The sequence below is a fragment of the Oratosquilla oratoria genome, chromosome 1, assembly GCF_046742065.1.
Source record: "Oratosquilla oratoria isolate Oo_2021 chromosome 1, ASM4674206v1, whole genome shotgun sequence".
NCBI lineage: Eukaryota > Metazoa > Arthropoda > Malacostraca > Stomatopoda > Squillidae > Oratosquilla > Oratosquilla oratoria.
The window spans coordinates 97172723-97198938 of NC_134777.1; the positions used below are offsets into that span (position 1 = coordinate 97172723).

The following is a 26216-nucleotide window of genomic DNA, read 5'->3' on the forward strand; positions in this document are numbered from 1 at the left end:
TATAGTTTATATAAATTTGCCATTTGCTTTGTTTTTTGTCTTTTCTCCACCTTTTCCAAGCTTTGTCCCTTCTGTCTTTTGCCTCACTGCATCTTTTGTTGAACCAACATTTAATGTACTCTCTCGCTTTTGTCTTGGTACATGCCTGTTTACCCCTTACTGGTATACGTGTGCATGCAGCTGATACGAAGCTAGGCTAGGTAAGCCATTGAACTAGCAGCTATACCGCGTACACATACGTACGTACATCAACAAATTAAAGTTGATTGATGCGTTGAGTTAATGATATCGATTGATAATGCAATGATTGATCAGGGGTAAGTTGTGTTTGCTCTGATCCTTTCATCAATGGTGATGGCATTCAGGGATTGCCAAATGATGGATAATGCATGAAAAACGTTGAATCTTGCCTTGTGGGGGATCGCTCCCGGTATTGGATTTGTGAGAGGGACATTGGAACTTTCCCGAGCGAAATCACTCGTCGCTCCCATGTATTTTTTTTGCTGCTATATACACAATCTAATTCTGGATATGAAGAATCTGTATGAATTACTTTGAGATATAGAGAACTTTCTTGATTTACCCTGAGTTCTGGAGAACATACATAATTTACATCTGGGTATGTAAGTGTTCCATCATCTACAGTAGGATATGGAAAATCCTCATGACCTGCTTCAAGTTTTGGAGAATTTCCCTGATCTGCCATGGGTCATGAAAAACCATGTCCTATCTCAGGATCAGGAGAATTTCTGCAGTGTTCTCTGTTTTCTAGGGAACCTTTACAATATACATCAGGTTCTGAAGACTCTATGACATATTGTGACTTGATTAAAGAAAAATCATCATGACCTACCTTGGATTTTGGAGAACCTCCATGATGGCTTTATAGATGGCCTGCTCAGAGGAAGTCTTGGAGATGCCTACAGCTACACCCTTGTCAAGCATCTTAGTTAAGACATCATCCTGGTCAAGGAAGATGGGCATCCCCACCATGGGGACGGCATGGTAGAGAGCCTCAATGACACCATGCATCCCGCAGTGAGTGATGAAGAGCTTTATCTTTGGGTGGCCTGATAGCAAAGAATATAAGAATATAGTTAACCTTGTACTACCCAGGGAGTCATTCTAAAATGAATAAAATCACTTGGCATTAGTCAGTACAAAATAATTAGATGAGGCAAATTCATCCTAGTGGGCAGTAAACAGATAACCCACCAGTCATCACATTACATCTCACAGAACCACACTAGCACACTTGCACTCAGGACACCATTCAGCATTAAAACATTATCAACATACAATAGCAATGGCCACAAATTCAAACCACTCCAGATGCTAACATTACACAGTGGACACAGAACACCTCATACTATAATGTACTGCACGAACAATCCCTACACTACAACACAATATATCTTTTCTGAGTGACTTGTGAACCTGACTAGAGACTGCAGCCAGTTACCTGAAGGCTACAGGTCTTCTGCAAGAGAGACTAAAGGCAATGGATTAATTATAACATACTCAAACTCTTACTGCCAAAAAGCAGGGAAGAGGAGTTCCTATCTCTCGTAAGAGGACAGGAACTGTCACTGATTGAGAGAGACCTCGAACCTTGTCTGGAGGCTGAGTGTCAATCTCTCAAGGCTGCACCTCCAGATAGTGGTGAGGGTGTTCATGGGTTTTGAGGATGGGCTGCAGGGAGATGATTCTCCCTGACATCTGTTTATCATGACCATCATTTACAGGGACCCATTATTGGTCCCTCATGATAATGATTAATAATAATGAAATTGTCTTACCCAATATATCCTGTTGTGGGAGCCAACTGACTAACTTGATATTTGGTGGCATTTCCAGCAAGTCTGAGTCCATTTTCATCAGGACCTGTGATATGAAGAGCAGAAAAAATAAATAAATACTTTTCTATCCTTCTTGACAAAACACACACACACACACTCTCTCTCTCTCTCTCTTTTTCTCTCTCTCATGGGCAGAGAGCTGGGGATGTATGTGCATGTAAGGTCACAGTATTACCCATAGATAGGTCATATATGAGCTCTGAGCTCTCTTCTGGGAGGGAAATAGCTGTCGATCATGAGTCCAACATGTGATCTAAGACCATGGTAAATCACACACAATCTGTCATCACTAACGAGACCAATTTTATGAGAGTGAAGGGAGCAAGAATTTGGGTTTGGAAGATATACAGTAAATGAAGAAGTGAGGGAAGTGTTCAATCTTTTGGATTGGATATAACAAAAACTTCAGAACCTGATGGGACCTTAAACTGGATACTTAAAGAATGTAAGGAACAACTGGTGGATAAGATTCAGTCTTATTGTATGTTCATTAAAAGAAATCATAGTGCCCCTTCATTAGAAAAGGGCTAATGTGGTACCAGTTCACAAAGGTGGAAGTAACGAGACAGCACTAAATTATAAGTTGGTATTACTGACCAGCACAATTGTGAAAGATCAATGGACCAAACATATTGAAGAGATGAACATTCTGACAGATAGTCAGGCTGGATTCAGAATTGGAAGGTTGTGTGTGTCAAACCTTTTAAAACTATGCTTGAGAGTGATTGATAAGCTGCAAGAGAGAGAGTGATGGATGGACTGTGTGTATTAATACTTTGACTTATAGAATGCTTTTGATAAGGTATTTCACAGCTGACTTATGTGGAAATTGAAGCATATTAGAGGACTAAGAGGCAAACTACTCAAGTGGATGAAAGATTTTTTGAAGGGAAGATACATGAGGACAATAGTGAAGGATAAGATGTCAAAATGGAGATCAGTAATGAGCAGAATTCCTCAAGGTCCAGTGCTTGCACCAATAATATTTCTTGTCTATGTCAATGACATGATGGAACATGTAACAAGCTATGCTAACATGTTTGCTCATGATGCAAAAATCATGAAAAGAGTGAAAAACAAGGAAAACTGAAGGTTAGTGCAAAAAGATCTAGACACTGATTTTGCACTGAACCAATACTGGGAAATGAAGTTCAATACAAAAAAAAAAAAAAAAATGCAAAGTACTGGCAATGGGAAAAAAACTGCTAAATACCATCTTTAAACTATGAAGTGAACCCAAAAACAAAAGCAAAAGAGGAGAATGATTTGGGAGTGTTGATAAAAGACAGCCTGCCACTTGACAGATATATCAGCAGAATTATGGGAGAGATGCATGGACTGTTGCAAAAGATCAAAATAACTTTTCACTATATGGATGCAGAAATAATAATGATAATAATAATAAAAGAAAAAAACTCATTGAAACCCTAATCTGTCAAAGACTGGAATATGAGTCAGTGGTATGGTCCCCCACACAGAGTGAAGGGTATAAACAAGATCAAGAGAATACAAAGGGCAACAACCAAACCAGTCTGCAACCTGGCAGATCTATATGAAGAAAAACTAAAAGCACTGGGTCTGCCAAATTTGAAAGATTGAAAAGAAAGAGGGGTATAATTACAGTCCTCAGGGGATAGATTACACTAACAGAGGAGATTTCTTGTTTAAGGATAGGAGAGCTTTAAAAGGTCATGAGAACAAATAAAGACTACATGTCTAACTAATGTGAAAAAATAGTTTTCCATATAGATGTGTAAATACTTGGAATGGCTTGGAAGGTGATACAGTCCAAGCTGGAACATTAAATGAATTCAACTCTAAATATGATAAATTGGAGAGTAGGAGATGTGACATAAATGTAACCCTCACTAACCATCACCAACCATGCACATGATTCACACATATGCGAGATAGTACTCATGTTTAGCAAGACCCCCAATCTTGCAGACCTCACAAATTCCTCAATCATAAAACAGCTTGACTCAATAATGCAATAAAAGACAAATATGACGCCCCCGCAGTATCCACGACACGGAAATGCCTAATGTCACCAGGCAGATCTAATAACCCCTTTCTCATACCTAACACAATTACATTACCGTAACATCACTATATACGCCATATCTAACCCTGTTCACCAATCATATAACTTAACCCCATGCAAAGAAAGTAACATCCATATCTATGTTTTATGACTAACACATTTCCCATATGGGAACCTACAATAACATGCTTACCTAAGCATCTTTGGTACTTATAACGACAGCTGTGCCCATCATAGAATAGGACTGGCCAGGTTAAGGACCTGACAGAAGGTCTGCCTAGGTCAGGGACCTAGCAGAGGAGACTGGGGAAACTCTCTCCTTCTCTAGAGGGGAGCCTAGATGGGAAACCTTGTCACAGTTGACATCCCAATCTGTAATCCCCAGATCATATTCTTAACAAAACAAAGAAATCACCATCAAAGTATTTCTTGCCCGCATTAAGTCAACCTTTTATTTAGCAACTCTGTTACAATAACAGACATTGGTCCTTTCCTGTATACTACAATTAGGTAAATATACACACACACACAATCAATATATGTGGAAACTGGAGCATATTGGAGGACTAAGAAGTAAACTACACAAATGGATGAAAGATATTTTAAAAGGAAGATAAACGAGGAGAGTAGTAAAGGATAAGATTTCAGGGTGGAGAGCAGCAACTGTGGCATAGTGTGCTGTACAATAGTGTTGTGGTGTGCCCTGACCAGCAGTGATCCTTCTCGTACAAGGGCCCTTTCATACAACCAACAAGGGCCCTTTTCATATGGCCAGCGACGCGAGAGGGTCAAGGAGGGCCTCACATGCCAGGCGCGACCACTCTGCCACATAACGCGAATAGCTGCTCAAACAGGCACCTATTAGGAGTAAGCTGGAACGTAGGTAGAAGTGCACACATTCAGAAGCATGCCGATGTCACACTCACTTAACCGCACCCAGAGCGCATAGCTGCTGGGTAGAGTTGCAAACATACTTATACTAGGCGTGGCAACGTCCTCGCCCTGTGTAGCGAGAGACACTCTCCTTCGGAGCCCACGCCGGCAGATATCAGTTAGACTCCTTACGCGCATAACGCGCCCTCCTGTACGCATAACCTACCGATTAATAAACGCGTAAATCGTCCTACCTTGGTTTCACTGCTGCCCACTTTGTAACATGCAAACATGGCGCAGTAAGTAGGATTGGTTTTAACTTGCAACAGTGAAACATAAGCGACGATTCGTTAATCAGTGACGCGCGCGTGAACGAGTGACAGTAACGTGATGATACACGATCCGGTGGCGCTTACGTGAACGAAGTGTTGAAGGAATTAGGCGATGGTGTCCATGCTGGACTGAGTGCAGTGCCGTGCAACAGTGTGCATGCTGGACCGTGAGTACAATGCCGTGCAACAGTGTGACACGCTCTCTTAGACACGTAGCGGTGGGAACAAAGGGGTCTTTCATCCCATCCCCCCTAGATACCGAGCCCCACCCAGCCAGGGAGCATGGAAAGACGCGACTCACGGGATTCGGAGACGGGCGACGTCGACTTACCTGCCTCGCCTACGCTCACACCAAATGTGACGTTTTCGCGTGATGGTGGCGGTAACGTCGGACAGCGCGTAGCGGTGACGCAAAATGAACGGAGGGAGGACAGCGAGAAAATCTTGTAACATTTGTCACCCGCACAACATCACCGACCCCCCCCCCCCCCCTTCATCCGCCATCCACCCCGGCCCCGCCTATCACCGGAGCGCCATCAGCTCCTCAGCCACCGGGCAACCCCTCGGTCCCGCGTTCACCGCCACTGCAGGCCGATGCCCACTTCCAGTCGTTCATGTCGTGGTGCCGTGTCTGGGTCGACTATGCTACCATGGCCAGTGTTAACAGGATACCTCGTGACACCCAACTTATACAGCTCCGGTCGTGCTTGTCTCTCGCCGTTCAGGGGATACTTCGGAACTCCCTAGACATCCCCACTGTCAACTTGCTCTCGGCTGACGAGGTGGTCGACCGGCTGCAAGCCCACCTCCGGAGCGCGCGAGCCGCCGCGATCTGTTCCGATGCAGACAGGCGCAAGGCGAGTCCTTCGACAACTTATACGGCCGCGTAAAGGATAAGGCTCAGGAACCTGTGCACCGGAAACCCCGTCACTTGTGTGGAGGCCAAGCTGAAAATGGTAATACTCATGAGCGTCAGGGACGAGGAACTCGTAAAACGAATCAGCTCCCTCGCTGCAAATACGTCACTGCAGGAGGTCGTGCCCAACTGCCGCTCACACGAGTCATCGAGGGTGACAGTTTCGGATGTCCAGGATGACCCGCACGTATGCACCCCCGCCTCAGCAGCAACCCACCCCTTCCTCGAGACCCGGCGACCACCGGCGAATCCTGTAAGACGCACTCACTCCCGCCTAAACAGCCCCCCGCACCTTCCTCGCAACCCAGGGGCCCCTGCCAATCCTGGGGCCGCCGGCACGACCCTGGGAAATGCCGGGCGGCTAACAGCACCTGTCACAACTGCGGGAACAAGGGACACCGCCCTTGCACCCCGAGTGGCCTGCCAGGGACGTCCGCTGCCACGCCTGCAACAAAAAGGGTCACTGGGAGAAGTATTGTAAGACGACCAGGGGCCGGGACGAGAATCACCACGAGTCGCCAAGTCCTGGCACCACCGCCCCTTCCCCCGGGAAGGCTGGCATCCGCCGCCAGGTGTCTGACGGCTCTAATGGCTCTCCACCACCTGTCAACATCCGCAACCACTTCGGAAACGTGTCCTCGAGTTTGCTTATGTTGCCTGACATATGTGCGGACGTCACGGTGGTAGGTACTCGACACCTAGGTATGTTGGGGATACCCAGGGCCAACTTACAGCAGCCGCTCTCGGCGCCGGCGTACATGGCCGATAGATCCCAAATGCCTGCAGCAGTGGGACGCTTCCGGGCTACCTTAACGCTCGGCGACAGGGACTGCACTGCCGAGATACGGGTTCACGAGGGGGTCCAAGCCCCCCTCCTCTCCTTCGATCATTGTCGATAGTTGGCTGTTGTCCCGCCCGACTTCCCGAAGCCTATCCTGGCAGTGACATACGCGAACAAGTGCACCGAGTTAACACTACCTGTTGACAGCTCACCAGACACCGCTCACAACTCCTTCTTACGGGAATTTAGCGTCATGTTGGTCTCCAAGGATGACCTCTACATCGCCCCCCTAGGAAAGATGGTGGGTCCTCCCATGAGAATCCACCTGAGAGCCGAGGCGGTGCCCTTCGCCATTCACACGCCCAGGCCGATACCGTTCGCATTTCAGGATCAAGTGAAGGAAGAACCTGACTTAACGGTGCAGCAAGGTATCATCATGCTTGTCGGTAGGGAACCTTCGGAATGGTGTAACCTTCGGAGTGGTGCCACACGATGGTTCCTGTGGCCAAGAATGAGGGCGTAAGCATCACGGTGGACCTGAGTAAACTCAGCTCTCAGGTGTCGCGCCTCACTCATCCTTCACCCACATCGTCAGCGGCGGCCCGCAGCGTCACCCCCTACGTGAGGTTCTTTATGACGGCGGACGCCCTTCACGTTTATTGGCAGACGGACCTTGCAGAAGGGGACCAGCACCTCACTACGTTCATCACCCATTACGGGTGGTACGGAGACCGAAGGGCTTTGTGGCCACTGGCGACACCTATTGCCTCCGTGGAGACGTGGCTCTGCAAGGCGCTGCCAACTGCGTTAAAGTGGTGGATGACATCCTCCTGTTCGACGAGGACCTCCCCTCCCACTTCCGGAGGATCCACCATATGCTCAATGGGTGCCGCAACCACGGCATTACCCTTAAGAAGGAGAAATTCACGATCGCTGCCCCCAGCGTCAGCTTCTGTGGCTACTGTCTCTCTGCCGACGGCATCTTCGCCGACGAGGACAAGGTCAGGGCCATACAGGACTTTCCCACGCCCGCCAACTTGACTGATCTACGCTCCTTTATGGGCTTGGTGAACCAACTGGCGGATTTCACCCCGGCCATAGCGGCGACGGCTCAACCATTACGCCCTCTGATTAGCCCTAAGCTATCATTCACTTGGACTCCGGATCACGCCAAGGCTTTCGCCGACGTCAAGCGAGCTCTGTCGTCGCCGCCCGTACTGGTGCCTTTCGACTCCGCCCTCCCAGTGGTACTGCAGACGGATGCGTCACGCCTCTACGGCGTCGGATATGCCCTACTCCAAGATCACGGTTAAGGGCGCTTGTGTCTCGTCCAGTCTGGCTCGCGGTTCCTGACGGACGCCGAAACCCGATACGCCACCATCGAACTAGGGATGCTTGCTGTCATTTGGGCCGCGTCCAAATGCAAACTATATCTGTTTGGATTGCCCCACTTCATAGTGTACTGTGGCATGGTGTGCTGTACAATAGTGTTGTGGTGTGCCCTGACCAGCAGTGACGCTTCTCGTACAAGGGCCCTTTCATACAACCCACAAGGCCCCTTCTTATATGGCCAGTGACGCGAGAGGGTCAAACAGGGCCTAACATGCCAGGCGCGACCACGTTGCCACATGGCCGCGAATGGGTGATCAAACAGGCACGTATTAGGAGTAAGATGGAACGTAGGTAGAAATGCACACTTTCAGAAGCATGCCGATGTCACACTCACGTAACCGCGCCCAGAGCGGGTAGCTGCTAGACAGAGTTGCAAACATACTTATAATAGGCGTGGCAACATCTTTGCCCTGTGTAGCGAAAGACGCCCACCTTCGAAGACCACACCGGCAGATACCCGTTAGACTAGGCGCATAACGCGCCCTCCTGTACGCATAACCTACCGATTTATAAACGTGTAAATCGTCCTACCTTGGTTTCACTGCTGCCCACCTTGCAACATGCAAGCAGTACCCAGCAGAGTTTCGACAAGGTGTGTTTGCACCAATAATGTTTCTTATCTATGTCATGATAAAAGGTACAAGTTATGACATCATGTTTGCAGATAATGCAAAAATCATGAAAAGAATGAAAAATGATGATAACTGGAGACTATTGCAAAAAGATCTAGACACTATTCTTGCATGGAGCCAAGAATGGAAAAATAATTTCAATACTGAAGAGCATTGGAAATGGGTAAAAAACTCATTGAAATCCTGATCTATCCAAGACTGAAACATGTGCCAGTGGTATGATCTCCATACAAAGTTTACCCCCCTGCTTCACAGGAATACAAAGGGCAGCAACCAAACTGATACCCAGCCTGGCAGATAAACCATATGAGAAAAGACTAAAAATGAGATGGGGAGTTTGGATTAGGGGGAGCAGGCAGAAGATGGAGAGATGAGATGAAGAAGTTTGCAGAAGTGACAGTGTGAAGTTTGTCAAAGTCATGTGACTCATGGAATGGTTTGAGAGAGGCCTTTGTTCAACAAAAGGATTCAAAATTGCTGATTGATAGGTTGAATGATCTTTTGACGTGTGGTTTATAAACATGAGATGATAACTTTGCTTCACCTTCTGCTTGAGTCTGCCGAGGGCATTGGCGATGTTCCTGATGATAGGCTTGGGGATATACTTCGAGTTAAAGAGGGAACCCATTGCAAAGAGGACCACCCCATCCTCCCCTGAGCTCTGCATAAACTCCTCCAGGTCCTGCAAGAAAAGGAAAACAAAATCTCAGAAAATGTAGGAACTAAGGATATTAGATAAAAGGAACAATTGGTGGGATGTAGAGAAGAGGAAAGCTGGTTTGGGAGAAGTGAAGTTTTGCATACAGACTAAAAGAATAAAGAGGATTTATTAAAAACTGCTTAGTGACAGTAATAGATAATAAGTACATATTCATACAAAAAGACACTTTCCCCCTTACAAGAGGGATGGCTATCCAAGCATGCACCCACCCTTCACCCATCCCACACCTATTTGTTGTCCCTTTTATCTTAGCATCTTGTGGATGAAGGGTCATCCCTGTTCCCTGCTCAGTGTTCAGGTCAGAAGCAATCCAGCAAGAGGCAGCACTTCCACACCAGGGCCTAAGAGCCTGAGCTAGTTTACCCCCCCCGCTTCATTACATGGTGACCCTCCCCTTTCAACCATTGAATAATATACTGTAGAGTAAGCAAGAAGAATTCCTTTTGGGTTGCATCAAATGATAAGTGGGAGTATAAAACTGGAGCATATGGAATATGGGTTTCACAAATGGTGAAATAGGAAAGTTACCATTAGAGGATAGAATGATTAGTAAGATGCTAAAATAGAAGAAAAAGAATAGTAGAATGATTGCATATAATCACTGGTGAGAAATGTAGTAACACATTTGTAAATCACAACTAACACCACAGTTGGACGAAAGAAAGAGTTGAGTAAGTGAAACTATATATTTTGATTGCTAACTGCAATCCTCTTCAGTAGTACTAGAAAAGAAAATACATCGCATGTGCAAGAGAACATATCTAAACTACCAAAAAGCAAATTGACAAAGAATACTCAGAAGATATAGAGAAAGAATTAGAATACCTTGCAATAGACCAGTACCATTACCCAGATAAAGCAATGAACAAAATACTAACTCCCATCCAGAAGGCAAGCAAAATAGACATTCCTAGAGGCACCAAGAAAATTCTGAACCCCAACCACATACAGGAAATAACCATCTCAAAGAAAGAAAAAAATGAATTAATAGATAAAATTAATTAAATAAATAGACAAATAAGTAAAATGAAAATAAATGGAAAAAGAACAACTAAAATAATTACATAGAAACACTGCAGAATAACAGAGAAGAAACTAAAAAAAACTAATAAAAGAATTTTAAAACCAGATAATGGCAAACTGGAGAGCTGTAAAAACCATTAAAGATTTCAAAATGAAACCCCCCTTCCCCAACCATGAAGTAATTGGTGCAACTCTGGGTAAAATACCATCACCAAAATAATAATGAGACATCATCTACAAGCAGTTCTTTAACCCATTCAACTCCGATGACAAGATGTCTTGTCATTTGGTCAAATAAAACAAAAAATCATAAAACACCAAACTGTTTGATCAAACACCAGAAAAATATGACGTCAATCCTCGCTTCGCTGCGAGCGAAGCGAGGATTGACGTCATATTTTTCTGGTGTTTGATCAAACAGTTTGGTGTTTTATGATTTTTTGTTTTATTTGACCAAATGACAAGACATCTTGTCATCGGAGTTGAATGGGTTAAAACAAGCTTCAAGTACACAACACTAGGAAATAGGAAAACAATTTGTAAATATAGAAAATCAACCAAAATGCTAAAACCACCCTCACTTTCACCAGTAAAGGCATAGAAGAGGCCATAAAGAAACTGAAAAACTCCCAAGCTTCAGACAGGCTCTCAAACATTCACCTTGAAAACTTTGACCAAACAGCAATAAGAACCTTAACTTGGCATTTTCAACTACTAGTTACACAGCAAAATCCCAAACATCTGGGAAAGAACTCACATAATCCCAATTTTGAAAACAAACCCCCCAAAAACCCTGTATTATACAGACCAATCTAACTACTATCCAGAATATCCATATTAATAGAAAGACTGGTAACAGGAAGAATCAATTCAGAAACACCTACCTACCCCAACCAACATGGGGTCAAGTATGGGCACTGGCATGATTGCACTCAGGACACCATTCAGCATTGAAACAGTACTAACACAAAATAGGCCTGGCCATAGATTCAAACTGTCTCAGATGCAACCACCACACAGAGGACACAGAATATCTCATAATACAATGCCCCACACTAACAATCCCTAGACAACAAACACAATACATCTTTCCTAAGTGACTTTTGGATCCACCCAGAGGCTGCTGTTGGTTACCTTGAGGACATGGGTCTTCTGCAAGAGAGACCAAGGGCAATGGATTGATTGAATGATTCATTGGAAGAAAGCATGTGTTTCCATTTTATAAATATAAAAGATACAATAGGGAATGTAATTACCGGTACTACATGTTGTATTATTGCTATTGCTTTGTACTATCATTACCATTGCTATTCCATTACTATTGTGCATGTCGACGTTCACGCCTATGTTGACTGATCTTACATAATAATAAACAGTGTGTACGAGCATCCCACGCGTATCATACCAGATTCCAGCACCCCCACCCATGTCTTTGAAAGGAGACGTGGTGGAGAACTGGAAGGATTTTGAAAACTCGTGGCACTACTACACAATTGCCACTGATCTGAACTTACAATTGAAGAACGCCGATGGATCAGATAACACTGAGGGAATGAATAAAGTGGCTGCCACTCTATGTACTGTCATGGGAACCGAGTGCCAAAAAGTTATGAATTCTCTTCCTACGCTGACAGAGCAAGACAAGAAGAATCCTGCTAGAATACTCGCCGAGCTGCAGAAGCAGTTCATACCCCAGCGGAATGTTTTGTATGAACGGTTTCTCTTCTACTCAGCCGCTCAGAGGAGCAACGAATCCGTAGACGAGTATGTGCTCCGTCTTCGTCAGCTCAGTGAATCCTGTGAGTTTGCAAACTTGAAAGACTCTCTCCTTCGTGACAGAATTGTCGTAGGTACAACGGATGAAGCAGGGAGAGAACGACTACTCCGTGAACGGCCTGTCCCAGACTTCAACAAAGTGATCGAAAGCCTCAAAGCAGCAGAAATCTCCAGAACACATAAGCAAGTAATTACAGGTAAAGTGCAAGCTGCAGTTGAGTACACAAACAAGCGGAAAGGTGCCAGTACATCTTCAACGAGGAAACTTGTGCACCAAAGACACCTCAAAGAAGATGTATGGAAACCACCGAAACCGAAACAGACAGGAAAGAAGAGAGGTGAATCTCCTTTCAAAGCATCTGGGTTTAGTCCACCAAGGTGTAGATGGTGTGAGAACACAGATGGACATTTCAGAAAAAACTGCCCAGCCAGAAATTCCAAATGTCACATATGCACACCTGTTGGCCATTATGCTTCGGCTTGCCTAAAGTTAAAACATATTCACGAGATAGAAGAGGATGATTGTGATGAAGTAGATAATTCTTTTATGTTAGGGGAAGTCAAATCTGCTAGTGAGAATTTTTGGTCAGTTGATGTGACAATAGATAGGAAAGTGACTAACTTTAAACTTGATTGTGGATCCAAAGTGACAATTGTTAGTGACAAAACACCTTGGCTTAAGAAGTGTAACCTCACAAAAGCAGATAGTGACTTCCGAGGACCAGGGGAAGTCAATCTCAATCACCTTATTAAAGGGAAAATTGTAGATGCTGTACTTGAATTAGGTGGTAGGAGACATATAGAAAATGTGTATGTTATGACAGGTCAGAGTAATAATCTTTTGTCGAAATCAGCTATAGAAGCTCTGAAACTCCTTAAACCTGCTAAAGAGGTGTACAACATAGACAAGGCAGTGAACTTCAAGGAAGAATTTCCCAAGCTCTTCAATGGACTGGGGTTACTCAAATCTACATACAGAATTTCTTTGCACGAAGATGCTACTCCTCATTGCCTGTATACCCCAAGACGGGTACCCCATCCTCTGCTACCAAAAGTAAAGAAGAAACTACAGTCCATGGTCCACCAAAAAGTCATTTCCCCTGTAACTGTACCTACAGAGTGGTGCTCAGGGATGGTTAACGTTGTTAAACCCAATGGTGATGTGAGAATTTGTGTGGATCTGACACCTCTGAATAAAGCCGTGAAGAGGGAAGTACACCCTATGGCCAGTGTAGACGAGAATCTTGCCAAGTTAAGAGGTAGTAAAGTTTTTACGAAACTTGATGCCAACTCTGGATTCTGGCAGATACCACTTGATGAAGAATCAAGGTTGCTGACAACCTTTGTGACTCCATTTGGGCGCTATTGCTTCAATCGTTTGCCTTTCGGCATTAGCTCCGCCCCAGAAATCTTCCAAAGGACCATGTCTACCATACTGGAAGGTTTAGAAGGAGTTGTTTGCCACATGGATGATATCCTCATCCATGGGCCCACACAGGAGATTCATGACAATCGAGTTCGAGAAGTATTATGTTGACTACAGGGAGCAGGAATCACCCTAAACGACAAATGTGAGTTTTCAAAAGGACACATGAAATTCCTGAGCCACATCATTTCAGAGAAAGGCATTGAAGCAGATCCAGGAAAAACCAAAGCTGTCCAAGATTTCCCAAGACCCAGGAATGTAACTGAACTGCAAAGGTTCAACGGTATGGTAAATCAGCTTGCCAAGTTCATTCCTGACCTAGCCAATGTAAATGAACCACTTCGCCAGCTTCTAAGGAAGAGTCAACAATGGTTCTGGGACCAACCACAAGAAACTGCATTTGAAACAATCAAACAGAAACTTGTGTCCACAGAGATCCTAGCCCATTACGACCCAAACAAGAAATGCATTATTGCTGCAGATGCTTGTCAAGATGGTCTTGGCGCTGTTCTTATACAAATGGATGACACAGGGCACCGTCGTCCTATTGCTTATGCTTCAAGATCACTCAGTGACACTGAGAAGAGGTATGCAGTTATTGAAAAAGAAGCTTTAGCAGCTACTTGGGCTTGTGAAAAGTTTAAGGACTATGTTTTAGGAACGGTCTTCAAGCTTGAAACAGATCACCGCCCTTTAGTGCCGTTGCTCTCAAGTACTGATTTGTCAAAACTTCCATCTAGAATTCTTCGCTTCCGTCTTCGACTAGCAAGATATTCACCAGAAGTGACATATGTACAAGGCGTTCATCAGAAAACAGCTGATGCTCTATCGCGAGCTCCTACAAGTCTTCCTTCAAAAGCTGATCTAGAGCTTATAGAAGAAGTGGAAGAAGTCAAGAAGGTAATTTTAAAGTTATCCCAGCTACAGAACGACGCCTGGGAGAGATCAAAGCAGCTCAACAAGCAGATGCCATCTGCAAACAAGTACAAGCTTATTGTCTAGATGGGTGGCCTTCAATAATGCCTTCTCAGCCACTCGTGAAACCATACTGGGAGAAGAAACAGAATTTGACAGTCAACCAAGGACTACTAATGTTTAACAACCGCATTGTTGTTCCAACCTCCCTACAGCTGGATATTCTCAATGCTTTACATGAAGGTCATTTAGGAATTACTAAGTGCCAAGGAAGAGCAAGTTACTCAGTTTGGTGGCCTCTCATCACAAAGCAGATAGAATCTATGGTTAACAAGTGCCAGATTTGTGCTAAGCTACGACCTGAACCAAAGGAATCTCTCTTACCGATGTCCTTTCCAGACAAACCTTGGAGCCGAATCGGTACAGATCTTTTTGAATTAGAGGGTAAGTCATACATCATTGCAGTTGATTATTCCAGTAGATGGTTTGAGTTCAGAGAACTGAAGAATACCACAACTATTGCAGTCACAACAGCTCTTGCAGATATTTTCTCCATACATGGAATTCCTGAAACTGTTGTATCCGATAATGGACCTCAGTACTCCAGCCAGGAGTTCAAAGAATTTGCCAAGTGTTGGGGGTTTACCCATGTTACCTCATCACCCCTACACCCACAAGCAAATGGGGAGGCAGAACGGGCAGTCCAGACAGCTAAAAACATCCTTAAAAAGAACGCTAACCCTTATTTAGGACTACTTGCCTATCGTTCAGCTCCACTTAGAAATGGTTTGACCCCAAGTGAAATACTGATGAGTAGAAAAATAAGAACAAAATTGCCAGTACTCCCTGATATGTTGAGACCAAAGGGATATAACCAAGATGACCTACTAGAAAAAGAGGAACTCTATAGAGAGAAATACTCTAAGAACTACAACAACCACCATCGTATCCAGACATTGCCAGCTCTTCAAGCAGGCGATAAGGTATACATACGAGACCAAGAACGTTATGGAGAAGTAACACAGAGACTGACTCAACCGAGATCATACAAAGTCCTGACTGATGCAGGTTCCACAATAAGAAGAAACCGACACTCTCTCATACACACAGGTGAACACAGTAAATTGCCTAACACTGAACCCAAAGAAGGGACTCCCACCCTGCTCGGTTCTTCTGATAATTCCATCCATGTCAGTGATATTCCTAAAGGTGCATCTACTTCTGTTGTTTGTCCTAGCACTAAACCTAGTGTACCTAGCCCATCACAAATTGAAGTTAGAAGGTCCGGCAGAGTGCCTAAACCCAATGTACAACCAGAAATGGTTTACTACTAATAGTGTATGTTATGTATCACAAATAATAGTATCTAATTTTGTACTTAATTCTAAAGGTTTACTCTCGTTGATATGTCATCACTATGCTTTCTTTTGCAGCCTTTTGGGGAATTACTAACTGTTACTTACTGATAAGTTTATTTTGAGATTTTGTAAACTTGAAGGGGGATGTTGTATTATTGCTATTGCTTTGTACTATCATTACCATTGCTATTCCATTACTATTGCGCATGTCGACGTTCACGCCTATGTTGACTGATCTTACATAATAATAAACAGTGTGTACGAGCATCCCACGCGTATCATTCACCCAACACTACACAGGATTATTTTATATGGCACGAGAAGTGTTCTGAGGAATTATCGGTCTGATAAAGGAATTCACAAAGGAAAAGGTGGAAAGAGTAAGGTGGTTTTATACAAAGCAGAGGATTTATGCATTATGCATTTATCCTGAAGCAAATGAGTAAAAAAGTACAATAAAAGGGGAAAAGACCTATATGTGGTGTTTTTATTTACTTGTTGATTTGTTTTATTGTATTAGCATTTTTTTCTTTATTTCAACTCTCATATACCAAAAAATTTCCTATTACCATGTTTAGTCATTGTAATTCAATGTAAGATGATTAGAACCTTTTTGAGACACATATAGAGAATGGAGGGAGGCAGGCTAGTCTAAAGAGTGAGGAAAGTGGAAGGACAGAGAAGTGGGAGAGTGTTTAAAGAGGAAGAAGATAATAATAGAGGAGGCAGATGTGCTGATGCATGACAAGGCATCTAGAGGAGGGGATACATGCAGGAGGAGGATGAAAAGAGCAAGGTGTAAATAAAAAGGTAGTATTCTGCCCCTTGTACTTTTTGAGGTTTTACATGAAGACCCAAAGGTATCTTGTATTTACCTGTGGCAATGGCTTTGGCTCCCTCAAATGCATTCCACCAATGTTGATGTATGTGGGTGGAAGAGGGCGTGGATAATCAAGGGCATAATTCGTATTAATGAGGATCCCTGAAAGGTTACTCAGGAGCTGTGGCACTGATGGGCTTTCTGGGTTAAAGGCACGTATGTATGGAGTCATAGCATAGAAGGCAACCTGCAAAATAAGGAGTATGAAAAGAGTGGTGGTCATGATGATGACAATCAAGATCTAGATACTCCCAAATATCAATTTATCAGAGAAATCACTCATAAGGCATGCAAAAGTAGCACCAACATGCCAACATTCAGGTTACCAGCCAGTACTAAAACAATACCAGCATAGCACTGGCCTGGCAACAAACATCAAATGTACATGGGAAACAGGATATGTTACATAACAAATTCTCACTCTTATTCACTCTATCTATATACCAAAGGCTTCTTCTTTCATTCTACTTCCAACCATTACCCATTTATTTCTCTTTAATCTTAGCTCCTCATGAATGAAGAGTTATAACTGTGTCCTGCCCACTGCTCAGGTCAGAAGCAATGCAGCAAAATAAAGCACGTCCACAGCAGGGCCCAATCACTAATCACTGAAGTGATTAGTGAAGTTCCACAAGGAACAGTTTTGGCCCCAATAATGTTTGCTAAATATATTAATGATATGGATAAAGGAATTGAAAGTTATATGAGCTTCTTTGCAGACAATGCAAAATTGTTGAAAAAAGTGAACACTAAAGGAGATTGTGAGATACTGCAGAGTGATCTCAATAAAGTATGGGAATGGAGTAGGAAGTGGGGGATGGAATTCAATATTAAGAAGTGTAGTATAATGGAATTTGGAAGAAGCAAAAAAAGAATAGTGGAATCATATAAACTGGGAGAGGAAGAAATAAAAAAAAAAAGTGGAAAATGAGAGGGACCTAGGAGTCATTATTATGAATAATATGTCCCCTGAGAAACATATAAACAAAATTTTTGGAGAAACTTATAATTCAATAAGATCAATCAAAGTGGCATTTACGTATACCTGGACGAAGAAATGGTGAAGAAAATACTAGTCATTTTAATATGACCAAAATTGGAGTATGCAGCAATAACGTGGTCATCAAGTACATAAAATGTATAACAAAACTTGAAAGAATACTAAGAGCAATTACGAAATTGTCATCAACGCTCTTAGAACTATCATATGAGGAGAGATTGGCAAAACTTGAGCTACAGGCATTGGAGCAAAGAAGAGAGGAGACTTGATAACTATTTATAGAATCATGAAAAGCATGGAAACTATTGATAGAGAGGATCTAATAAAATGGGATGGTAGAGATACAAGAGGACATGGAAAGAAAATAAAAATAGGCAATTATTGAAGAGACCTGAAAAAGAACAGCTTTCCCCACAAGATAATAGACGTTTGGAACAAGTTAGATGAAAATGTGGTGCGTACAATAACGATACACGAATTTAAAAACAGACTAGATAAAATGAGATATGGAGATGGGACACCATGAGCATAGCTCCCCTTCCCGTAAAATACAACTAGGTAAGTACATGAATTTGAGGCTAGGTATGATAAACTGGAGAGTAGGAGACAGGACCCAATAAATGTTGCTCCTTTCCTAAAGATTGCAAAAGGTGAATGTTGTTCGCCCTTCGAAGTTGAAGATGGCCATGACATTGCCTTTTATTTTTGTTTTTCTTGTCTTCATTTGATTTGATTTTATTTATTCAATTTTTGTTTTTTGTTTTCTTGTCTTCATTTTATTTTATTTTATTTATCTATTTATTCTATCTTATTTATTATTATTATTATTATTTTTTTTTTTAGGAAGTATGCTTCCGAAGGTGGCTGACCAGACCTATCCGGGCCATAGAGCCCCTCCCACATGTAGGGCAAAAGTGGGTAGGAGCCCTGGTGTTTGTGTCAGATGTCCTGGCCTTTCTTGCCTGACGCTTCTGCTCGGCCTGATGGAGGCGCTGCTGTTCCACTGTGCAGTCCCCTGCAGCGACAGCGCTGCGCCAGGTGGGGCGATCGCCAGCGAGTGACTCCCAGGTTTCCGTGCTGATGCTGAAATCCTTGAGTGTGACCCTCAGACGGTCCTTAAGGCGCTTTTTCTGTGCACCTACTTTTCGCTTTCCATGGGAAAGTTCGCCATAGAGGAACTGCTTTGGGATGCGGTTGTCTGGCATTCGGGAGACGTGTCCTGTCCACCTTAATTGAGCCTTGCGCATGGTGGTGATGACGCTAGGAATGTCTGCTTTCTTAAAGACCTCCGTGTCGGGGACTTTGTCCTGCCAGCGGATGTGTAGGAGGTTGCGGAGGCATCTGAGATGGAAGTGGTTGATCTGCCTTTCATGCCTTAGGTATGCTGTCCAGGTTTCGCTGCCATAAAGAAGGGTGGTGATGACGACTGTTCGATAGACTTTCAGCTTTGTCTCGAGACTGATTCCATGCCTCTCCCAGACATTCTTCCTCAGTCTCCCAAAGGTGCTGGTTGCTTTGGAGATTCTATTATTGATCTCCGCATCAATGGTAGGACTGCAAGAGAGGAGACTGCCCAGGTATGTGAAGGTGTCAACCGCCTGGAGAGAGTGTCCGTTCACCTGGATCTGTGGCTCCTGGTACTGTTTCCCTGGCGCTGGCTGGTACATCACCTCTGTCTTCTTGGTGCTGATGGTAAGACCGAAATTATCACAGGCTGAGGAAGACATGTCCATATGTTGTTGCATCTCCTGCTCATCACTGGCATTAAGTGCACAGTCGTCGGCAAACAGGAAGTCTCTGACAACAGTTTCCTTCACTTTCGTGATGGCTTGCAGCCTTCTTAGGTTGAACAGTTTTCTGTCATATCTGTATCTGATACTGATGCCGGACTCGCAGTTTCTGAAGGCGTCAGACAGCATCGCCGAAAATATAATGATGAATAAAGTCGGGGCCAGGACACAGCATTGTTTGACTCCGTTGGTAACTGGGAAGGCTTCAGATGGCTCGCCGTCATCTAGAACCCTGGCTGTCATTCCATCGTGAAACTGAGGGACGATTGCTATGAACTTGCGGAGGCAGCCAAATTTTGCCATGATGTCCCAGAGCCCTGCTCGGCTGACCGTGTCGAAGGCCTTGGTCAAGTCAACAAAGGTTGTGTAGAGGTCGCGATATTGCTCGATGCATTTCTCCTGGAGTTGACGGGCAGCAAAGATCATGTCGATGGTCCCTCGACCTGCACGGAAGCCGCACTGACTTTCAGGGAGGAGACCAGAGTTCTCCAGGTGTTCCAACAAGCGGTTGAGAAGGACACGAGCCAGGATCTTGCCTGCTATGGATAGGAGGGAGATTCCTCGATGGTTGTCGCAGGATTGGCGATTTCCTTTACGCTTGTAGATGTGGACAATTGTGGCATCTCTGAACTCTTGTGGGAGTTGCTCTTTGTTCCACATGGACTGGTACAGGCTGGTGAGCTGGCTGACAATGACTGGTTCGCCTGACTTATAGACTTCCGCAGGTATGGCATCAGAGCCTGGGGTTTTACCAGTGGACATTTGCTTGATCGCTTGGCGTACTTCGTTTTCTGAGGGTCATCAAGGTCGTTGTTTGTAGGCACCTGGGGGAACCGTGCAATGGCTTCATCGTTGATTTGAGTTGGTCGGTTGAGCACGCTGTTAAAGTGTTCTGCCTATCTCTCCAGAATTAAATTCTTCTCTGTCACAAGGTACTGCCATCAGCACTGAGGAGGGGAGACGATCCAGAAGACTGAGGTCCATAGATAGCTTTCAGAGCGTCATAGAATCTTTTTGTGTCATGCCTGTCGGCATAACCTTGGATCTCATCGGCCTTGGCACTGAGCCAGGAATCTTGCATGTGACGTAGCTCTGTTTGCACTTTACTGCGTATTTTGGTAAACGCTGCTTTCTTCGCAGTACAGGAGGGGTCATTCTGGTGGGCCCGGAGCGGGCGATGCTTCTCTTCAAGCAGTTTTTGGATTTCTGCATTATTTTCGTCGAACCAGTCTTGATGATTTCTGGTGGCGGGGCATAAGGATTCGAGGGCAGCAGAGTGAGTTGCGTCCCTGAAGGATGCCCACTGATCCTCGATGCTGGACTGGTTGATTTGAAAATTGGAGAATTTGTTTTGCGAGAGTTTCTGGAAACAATGTTCCTTCTCTGTGTTCTTAAAGGCTGTGATGTTCAGTTTCTTCATGACTCTCTGGCCCTGTGGTCTTCTCTTGGGCTGAATGTGAAAGTTCATCTTTGAGATTATCAGGCGGTGGTCCGTCCAGCATTCGGCGCCACACATGGCATTGGTCACTCTCACATCCCGCATGTTCTTTGCCCTCACGATGACATAGTCAATCAGATATCAATGCTTAGAGCGTGGATGTATCCAGGATGTCTTGCTCCGGGTCGGTAAGCGAAACATGGTGTTGATGATGGCAAGGTCATGAGCAGCACATGTTCTGAGAAGGAGGTGCCCATTGCTGTTGCATTTTCCGATGCCATGTTTACCGAGGATGCGGTGCCAGGCGTGGTAATCGGCCCGAACACGAGCGTGAATACAATAAAAAAAAATACATGATCTCAGTGGTGTGGTAGTGCCATGCTCACCTGCTAATTCACCAATCTGAGATCAGGGCTTAAGACTTCAGTATCCGTATATTACAAGCCAAGACTCCAACTCTGGTAGGCATGGAGCTGGGTGTATGTGTGTGTTTGTCAGGTCAAAGTATCACTCATAGATTGAGCCATATATAACTATGAACTCTCATTCAAGAGAGTAATAGCTGTGATACAAGATTGTGGTGAATTACTCACAAAATGCTCTTGAATATAAGAGTGACATTTCATTATGTGGATAACATGAAAAAAAAAATGAAAGTCTGATCCACCCCAGATTGGAATATGTGGTAGAAGGATATAAGAGAGAATACAGAGAGTGACAACCAGAGTGATCACAAGTCTGGCAGATAAGACATGTGAGGAGAGACTAGAAAAACTGGGGCTATCCACATTAATTAGCTAAGAGAGAGAGGATATGATGATATTTAAACTCTTCAATATGAGTCAAATATTCATATGTACATCAAGTTGCCTGATATATGATGATGCATCAGAATACACGAATTACGAAATATAAATTTACTGCTGTTATACTCGTTCTCTTTCACCCTGAATAAATATAACATCACAGAAAATGTGATGTTCACAGAATACAGGGGTCACTCAGCTACAACTACAAAATAAATATAATCAGGAAGCCAATGCCGGCAGTCTTGTATGCCCCACTCACAGCTACGCATACATAGGCGTCCTTATATTCAAGAGGTTAAAACAGAAAAAGAAACAGAAATAATGGACAGGGAGGATCTGTTAATAAGGGATGAAAGAGCAACAAAAAGACATGACAAAAAAAAAAAAAAAAAAAAAAAAAAAAATTGTCTTAAGGATACTATAAAACATTGCTTTCCACGCTGATGAATCAATTAATCTAATCAACATTAGAATAAATAATCAAGGCCAGCAACAAAGATTGATAAATGAAGATATTGTATAGATATGGGGCCCTATGAACAAAGCTCCAACCCTTTATACTATAATAAGGTGAATACATGAATGCATGCAATGACAATCACCTCCTTACTCGCAAAATTGCTGTGCTAAGGGTAACGAATCCCAAGTTCTTGAGCCTCTGGAAGAAGTTCATATTATCGGTGTTCCCTGAGATAAGGGTGGGCACTGCTGAGGGCGGGTTAAACACAGTTGTGTAGTCTGCCTCACCCCCGGCAAAGGAGAAGGCCCAGTACCCGATGGAGGGAATACCTGTGAAAATATTTTGAAAAGAATAATGGGTCATATATCTTAAAGAGATTAGTATTTTGATGTCAATTTATCTTCAGATCTGGAAGGTCATGTGGGTCTATCTTATTAAGCTTTTACTCAAGAGCAATTGATGTGCAGCAAGTGAGGGAGGATTACAAACATTGCTCCTTTACCGTATACTACAATTAAGTAAATGCATTTAGATAAATACACACCTTACTCTGAAACTTACCATAGGCATCTGTAATGGCCAGGCTACACTCATTGGTAGCAAGATCGACTAAAGCCACATCGAATCCTGCCTCCCGAATCTCTTGAAGGAGGTCCTCCTGGGCAAAGAGTGTTTTACAGAAGGCCAGTAATGAAGTAAGCCCCTCCATGGGCAGTCTGGCAATTGATGGGGAGAGTCCCACATTCCAAAATTCTGTCAAGGGAGGGAAAGCTCTGGAGGGAGGGGGCAGGTAAAAGAAAACAGAAAGTCAGGTGCATGGCAATCCTTTTTTAATCTTTTTTTTTTATTTTTCTGTTACAAATAGTACCATAAATGGCATTTGGCAGTTGTGTCTGGAATGCTGATAGGATGTACCATACCTGTCACAAATAATTGTATGTCTGTGGGTGTATTTACCTAGTATCTTACGGGAAGGGGAGCTGCGCTCGTGGTGTCCCGTCTTCATATCTTGTTTTACCTAGACTGTTTTTTAAATTTGTGTATCGTTTTTGCACACACCACATTCTCATCTAACCTGTTCCAAACATCTATTATCCGGTGGGGAAAGCTGTCCTTTTTCAGGTCTCTTCTATAATTGCCTTCTTGATTTTCTTTCCATCTCCTCTTGTATCTCTACCATCCCATTTTATTAGATCCTCTCTATCAATAATTTCCATGCCTTTCATGATTCTATAAATAGTTATCAAGACTCCTCTCTTCTTTGCTCCAATGTCTGTAGCTCAATTTTTGCCAGCCTCTCCCCATATCATAGTTCTGAAAGCGTTGGTGCTAATTTTGTAATTGCTCTTTGTATTCTTTCAAGTTTTGTTATACATTTTTTTTGTACTTGGTGACCACATTGTTGCTGCATATTCCAATCTTGGTCTTATCAAAGTGATTAGTGTTTTCTTCACCATTTCTTCATCCAGGTATGTAAATGCCACTTTGACTGTTCTTATTAAATTATAAGTTTATCCAAAAATCTTATTTATATGTTTCTCAGGTGACATATTCATAATAATGACTCCCAGGCCCTTCTCATTTTCAACTTTTTTATTCCTTCTTCTCCCAATTTATATGAACCTATTATTCTTTTTTTGCTTTTTCCAAACATACTCCACTCCCATACTTTATTGAGATCACTCTGAGATCACTCACAATCTTCTTCCCTGTTTACTTTTTTTAATAGTTTTGCATCATCTGCAAAGAAGCTCATATAACTTTCAATTTCTTCATCCATATCATTAATATATATAGCAAACATTATTGGGGCCAGAACTGTTCCTTGTGGAACACCACTTATTACTTCATCCCAAATTGAGTGTTTGTCTCTTATCACTACTCTCATTTTTCTTTCTTGCAAAAAGTCTTCCATCCATTTAAGCAGTTTGCCCTGTATTCCTCCTTCAGTTTCTAATTTCTTAAGCAACTTCTTATGTGGTACTTTGTCAAAAGCTTTTTTTAGGTCTAGAAATGCACAATCACCCCATCCATCTCTTTCTTGTATTATATCTATTAGCCTCGAATAGAAACATATTAGATTGGTGATGCAAGGTCTTCCTTGTCTGAATCCAAATTGCCTTGGATTTTGCACATTGTTTTTTTCCAAATACTTTACCCATCTACTTTTGACAATTGTTTCACAAATTTTTGCTATTGTACTTGTTAGATAGACTGGTCTATAGTTGGTAGGGTCTTCTTTATTTCCCCTTTTATATAAAGGTACTATATTTGCTCTTTTCCAATCTTCTGGAACTTTTCCTTCTTTCAAGGAACTGTTTATTATGCTATGTATTTTGTCTGCCAGTTCATTCCTGCATTCTTTCAAAATCCAGTTTGCTATTTCATCTGTTCCATGCGATTTTCTGACATCAAGATTACTCAAGTGTTTCATTATTTCATTCTTTGTTACTTCTATTTCTTTCATAGGGGGGACTTTCTCTTCCCATTCAATTTCTCCAGGTTGTATGTTCTCCCTTGTAAACACCGATTTAAAATGCTTGTTCATAATTTCTGCCATTTCTATTTCCTCTGTGTATTCAACTCCTCCTTGTCTTAATTTATCTAACTCTTGTTTGTTTTTCAGTTTGTTGTTTACAAATCTGTAAAATAGTTTTGGTTGATCTTTACATTTTTCAATGACATCTTTTTCATATTTTCTCTTTTTCTCTCTGCACACTTGTACATATTCATTTCTATAACAAGTATATATTTTCCATTTTCAGGTGTTTTGTCTTTCTTCCATTTGGTCCAGGCTTTATTTCTTTTGTCTTTTAACTCCCTACAACTTTTGTTGTACCAGCACTTTACATATTCTTTTTCTTGTTTTTGTCTTGGGACATATTTTTCCACTCCTTTTTTATACATTTTTGTCAAAATATTCCATTTCTCTTCCACTGTTGTTTCCTCATTGTATATTCTTTCCCAGTTTTCTTTTTGAAAGAATTCTCTTATTTTATAAAAATTTGTTTTTTTTTTCATACATCATTCTTCCTTTCTATATTGTTCATTTCTTTCCATGTAATTTTCCTCGTTTAGTTCCAGTTCGATCAATATGTGGTCACTTTTACTTATTTGTGTCTTATATTCAATCTTTTCCACTATTCTAGGTTCAGATGTGATTATTAAGTCTAGTCTCGATGGTTCTTCATTTCTATACCTAGTGTTCTCTTGTATCCATTGTGTCATTGTATGGTCAATAATTATCTCGAATAGAACATTTCACCATGAGTCGTCTCCACCCTTTACTGTCATCTCTTCCCAGCAGACTTCTTTGCAGTTAAAGTCGCCCATCATAACTATTCTTCCTCCATCTTCCATTATCTTATTTAATGTTATCCTTGTGTCTTCTAACATACTTTTATGTTCACTCTCTTCCCACGATGCTGTTTTTGGGGGCACATAATTTATCACAAACTTTCTGCTCTTTTTATCTCTGTCTTCCATTTCGATCATAATCATCTCTACTGTATTCTTTCCATATGTGACACTCCTCAAGTTTATATCTTTCTTAGTCAGGAACATAACTCCACCCCCTTGTTTTGTCTCTCTGTTTCTAATCCAATAATTATATGCATCATATCCTACACTGTTGGGTGGTAGTGGACCTTTTAATTTTATCTCTACAATTCCCATTACGTCCGGTTCTTTTTCCTTCAGATAATCATTCAGTTCATTCAGTCCTGTTATTAATCCATCTATATTTGTGTAAGACACTCTTAAAATTTTCTGCTACTTCCATTGTATTTTCT

The 26216-nt window shown here is 42.7% G+C and overlaps 1 protein-coding gene across 1 annotated transcript in view; it reads right to left on the minus strand.

Moving 5' to 3' along the window:
* LOC143030975 (UDP-glucuronosyltransferase 2A3-like) overlaps positions 1-26216 on the minus strand; it is a 71655-nt gene that overhangs the window by 6422 nt on the left and 39017 nt on the right. Inside the window, exons 4-9 of the mRNA XM_076194283.1 lie at positions 22987-23198; positions 22576-22754; positions 16924-17115; positions 9374-9511; positions 1800-1884; positions 854-1070 (exon numbers count right to left, since the gene is read on the minus strand). Coding sequence (XP_076050398.1) covers positions 854-1070; positions 1800-1884; positions 9374-9511; positions 16924-17115; positions 22576-22754; positions 22987-23198 — 1023 coding nt within the window. The remainder of the gene's footprint in view (positions 1-853; positions 1071-1799; positions 1885-9373; positions 9512-16923; positions 17116-22575; positions 22755-22986; positions 23199-26216) is intronic.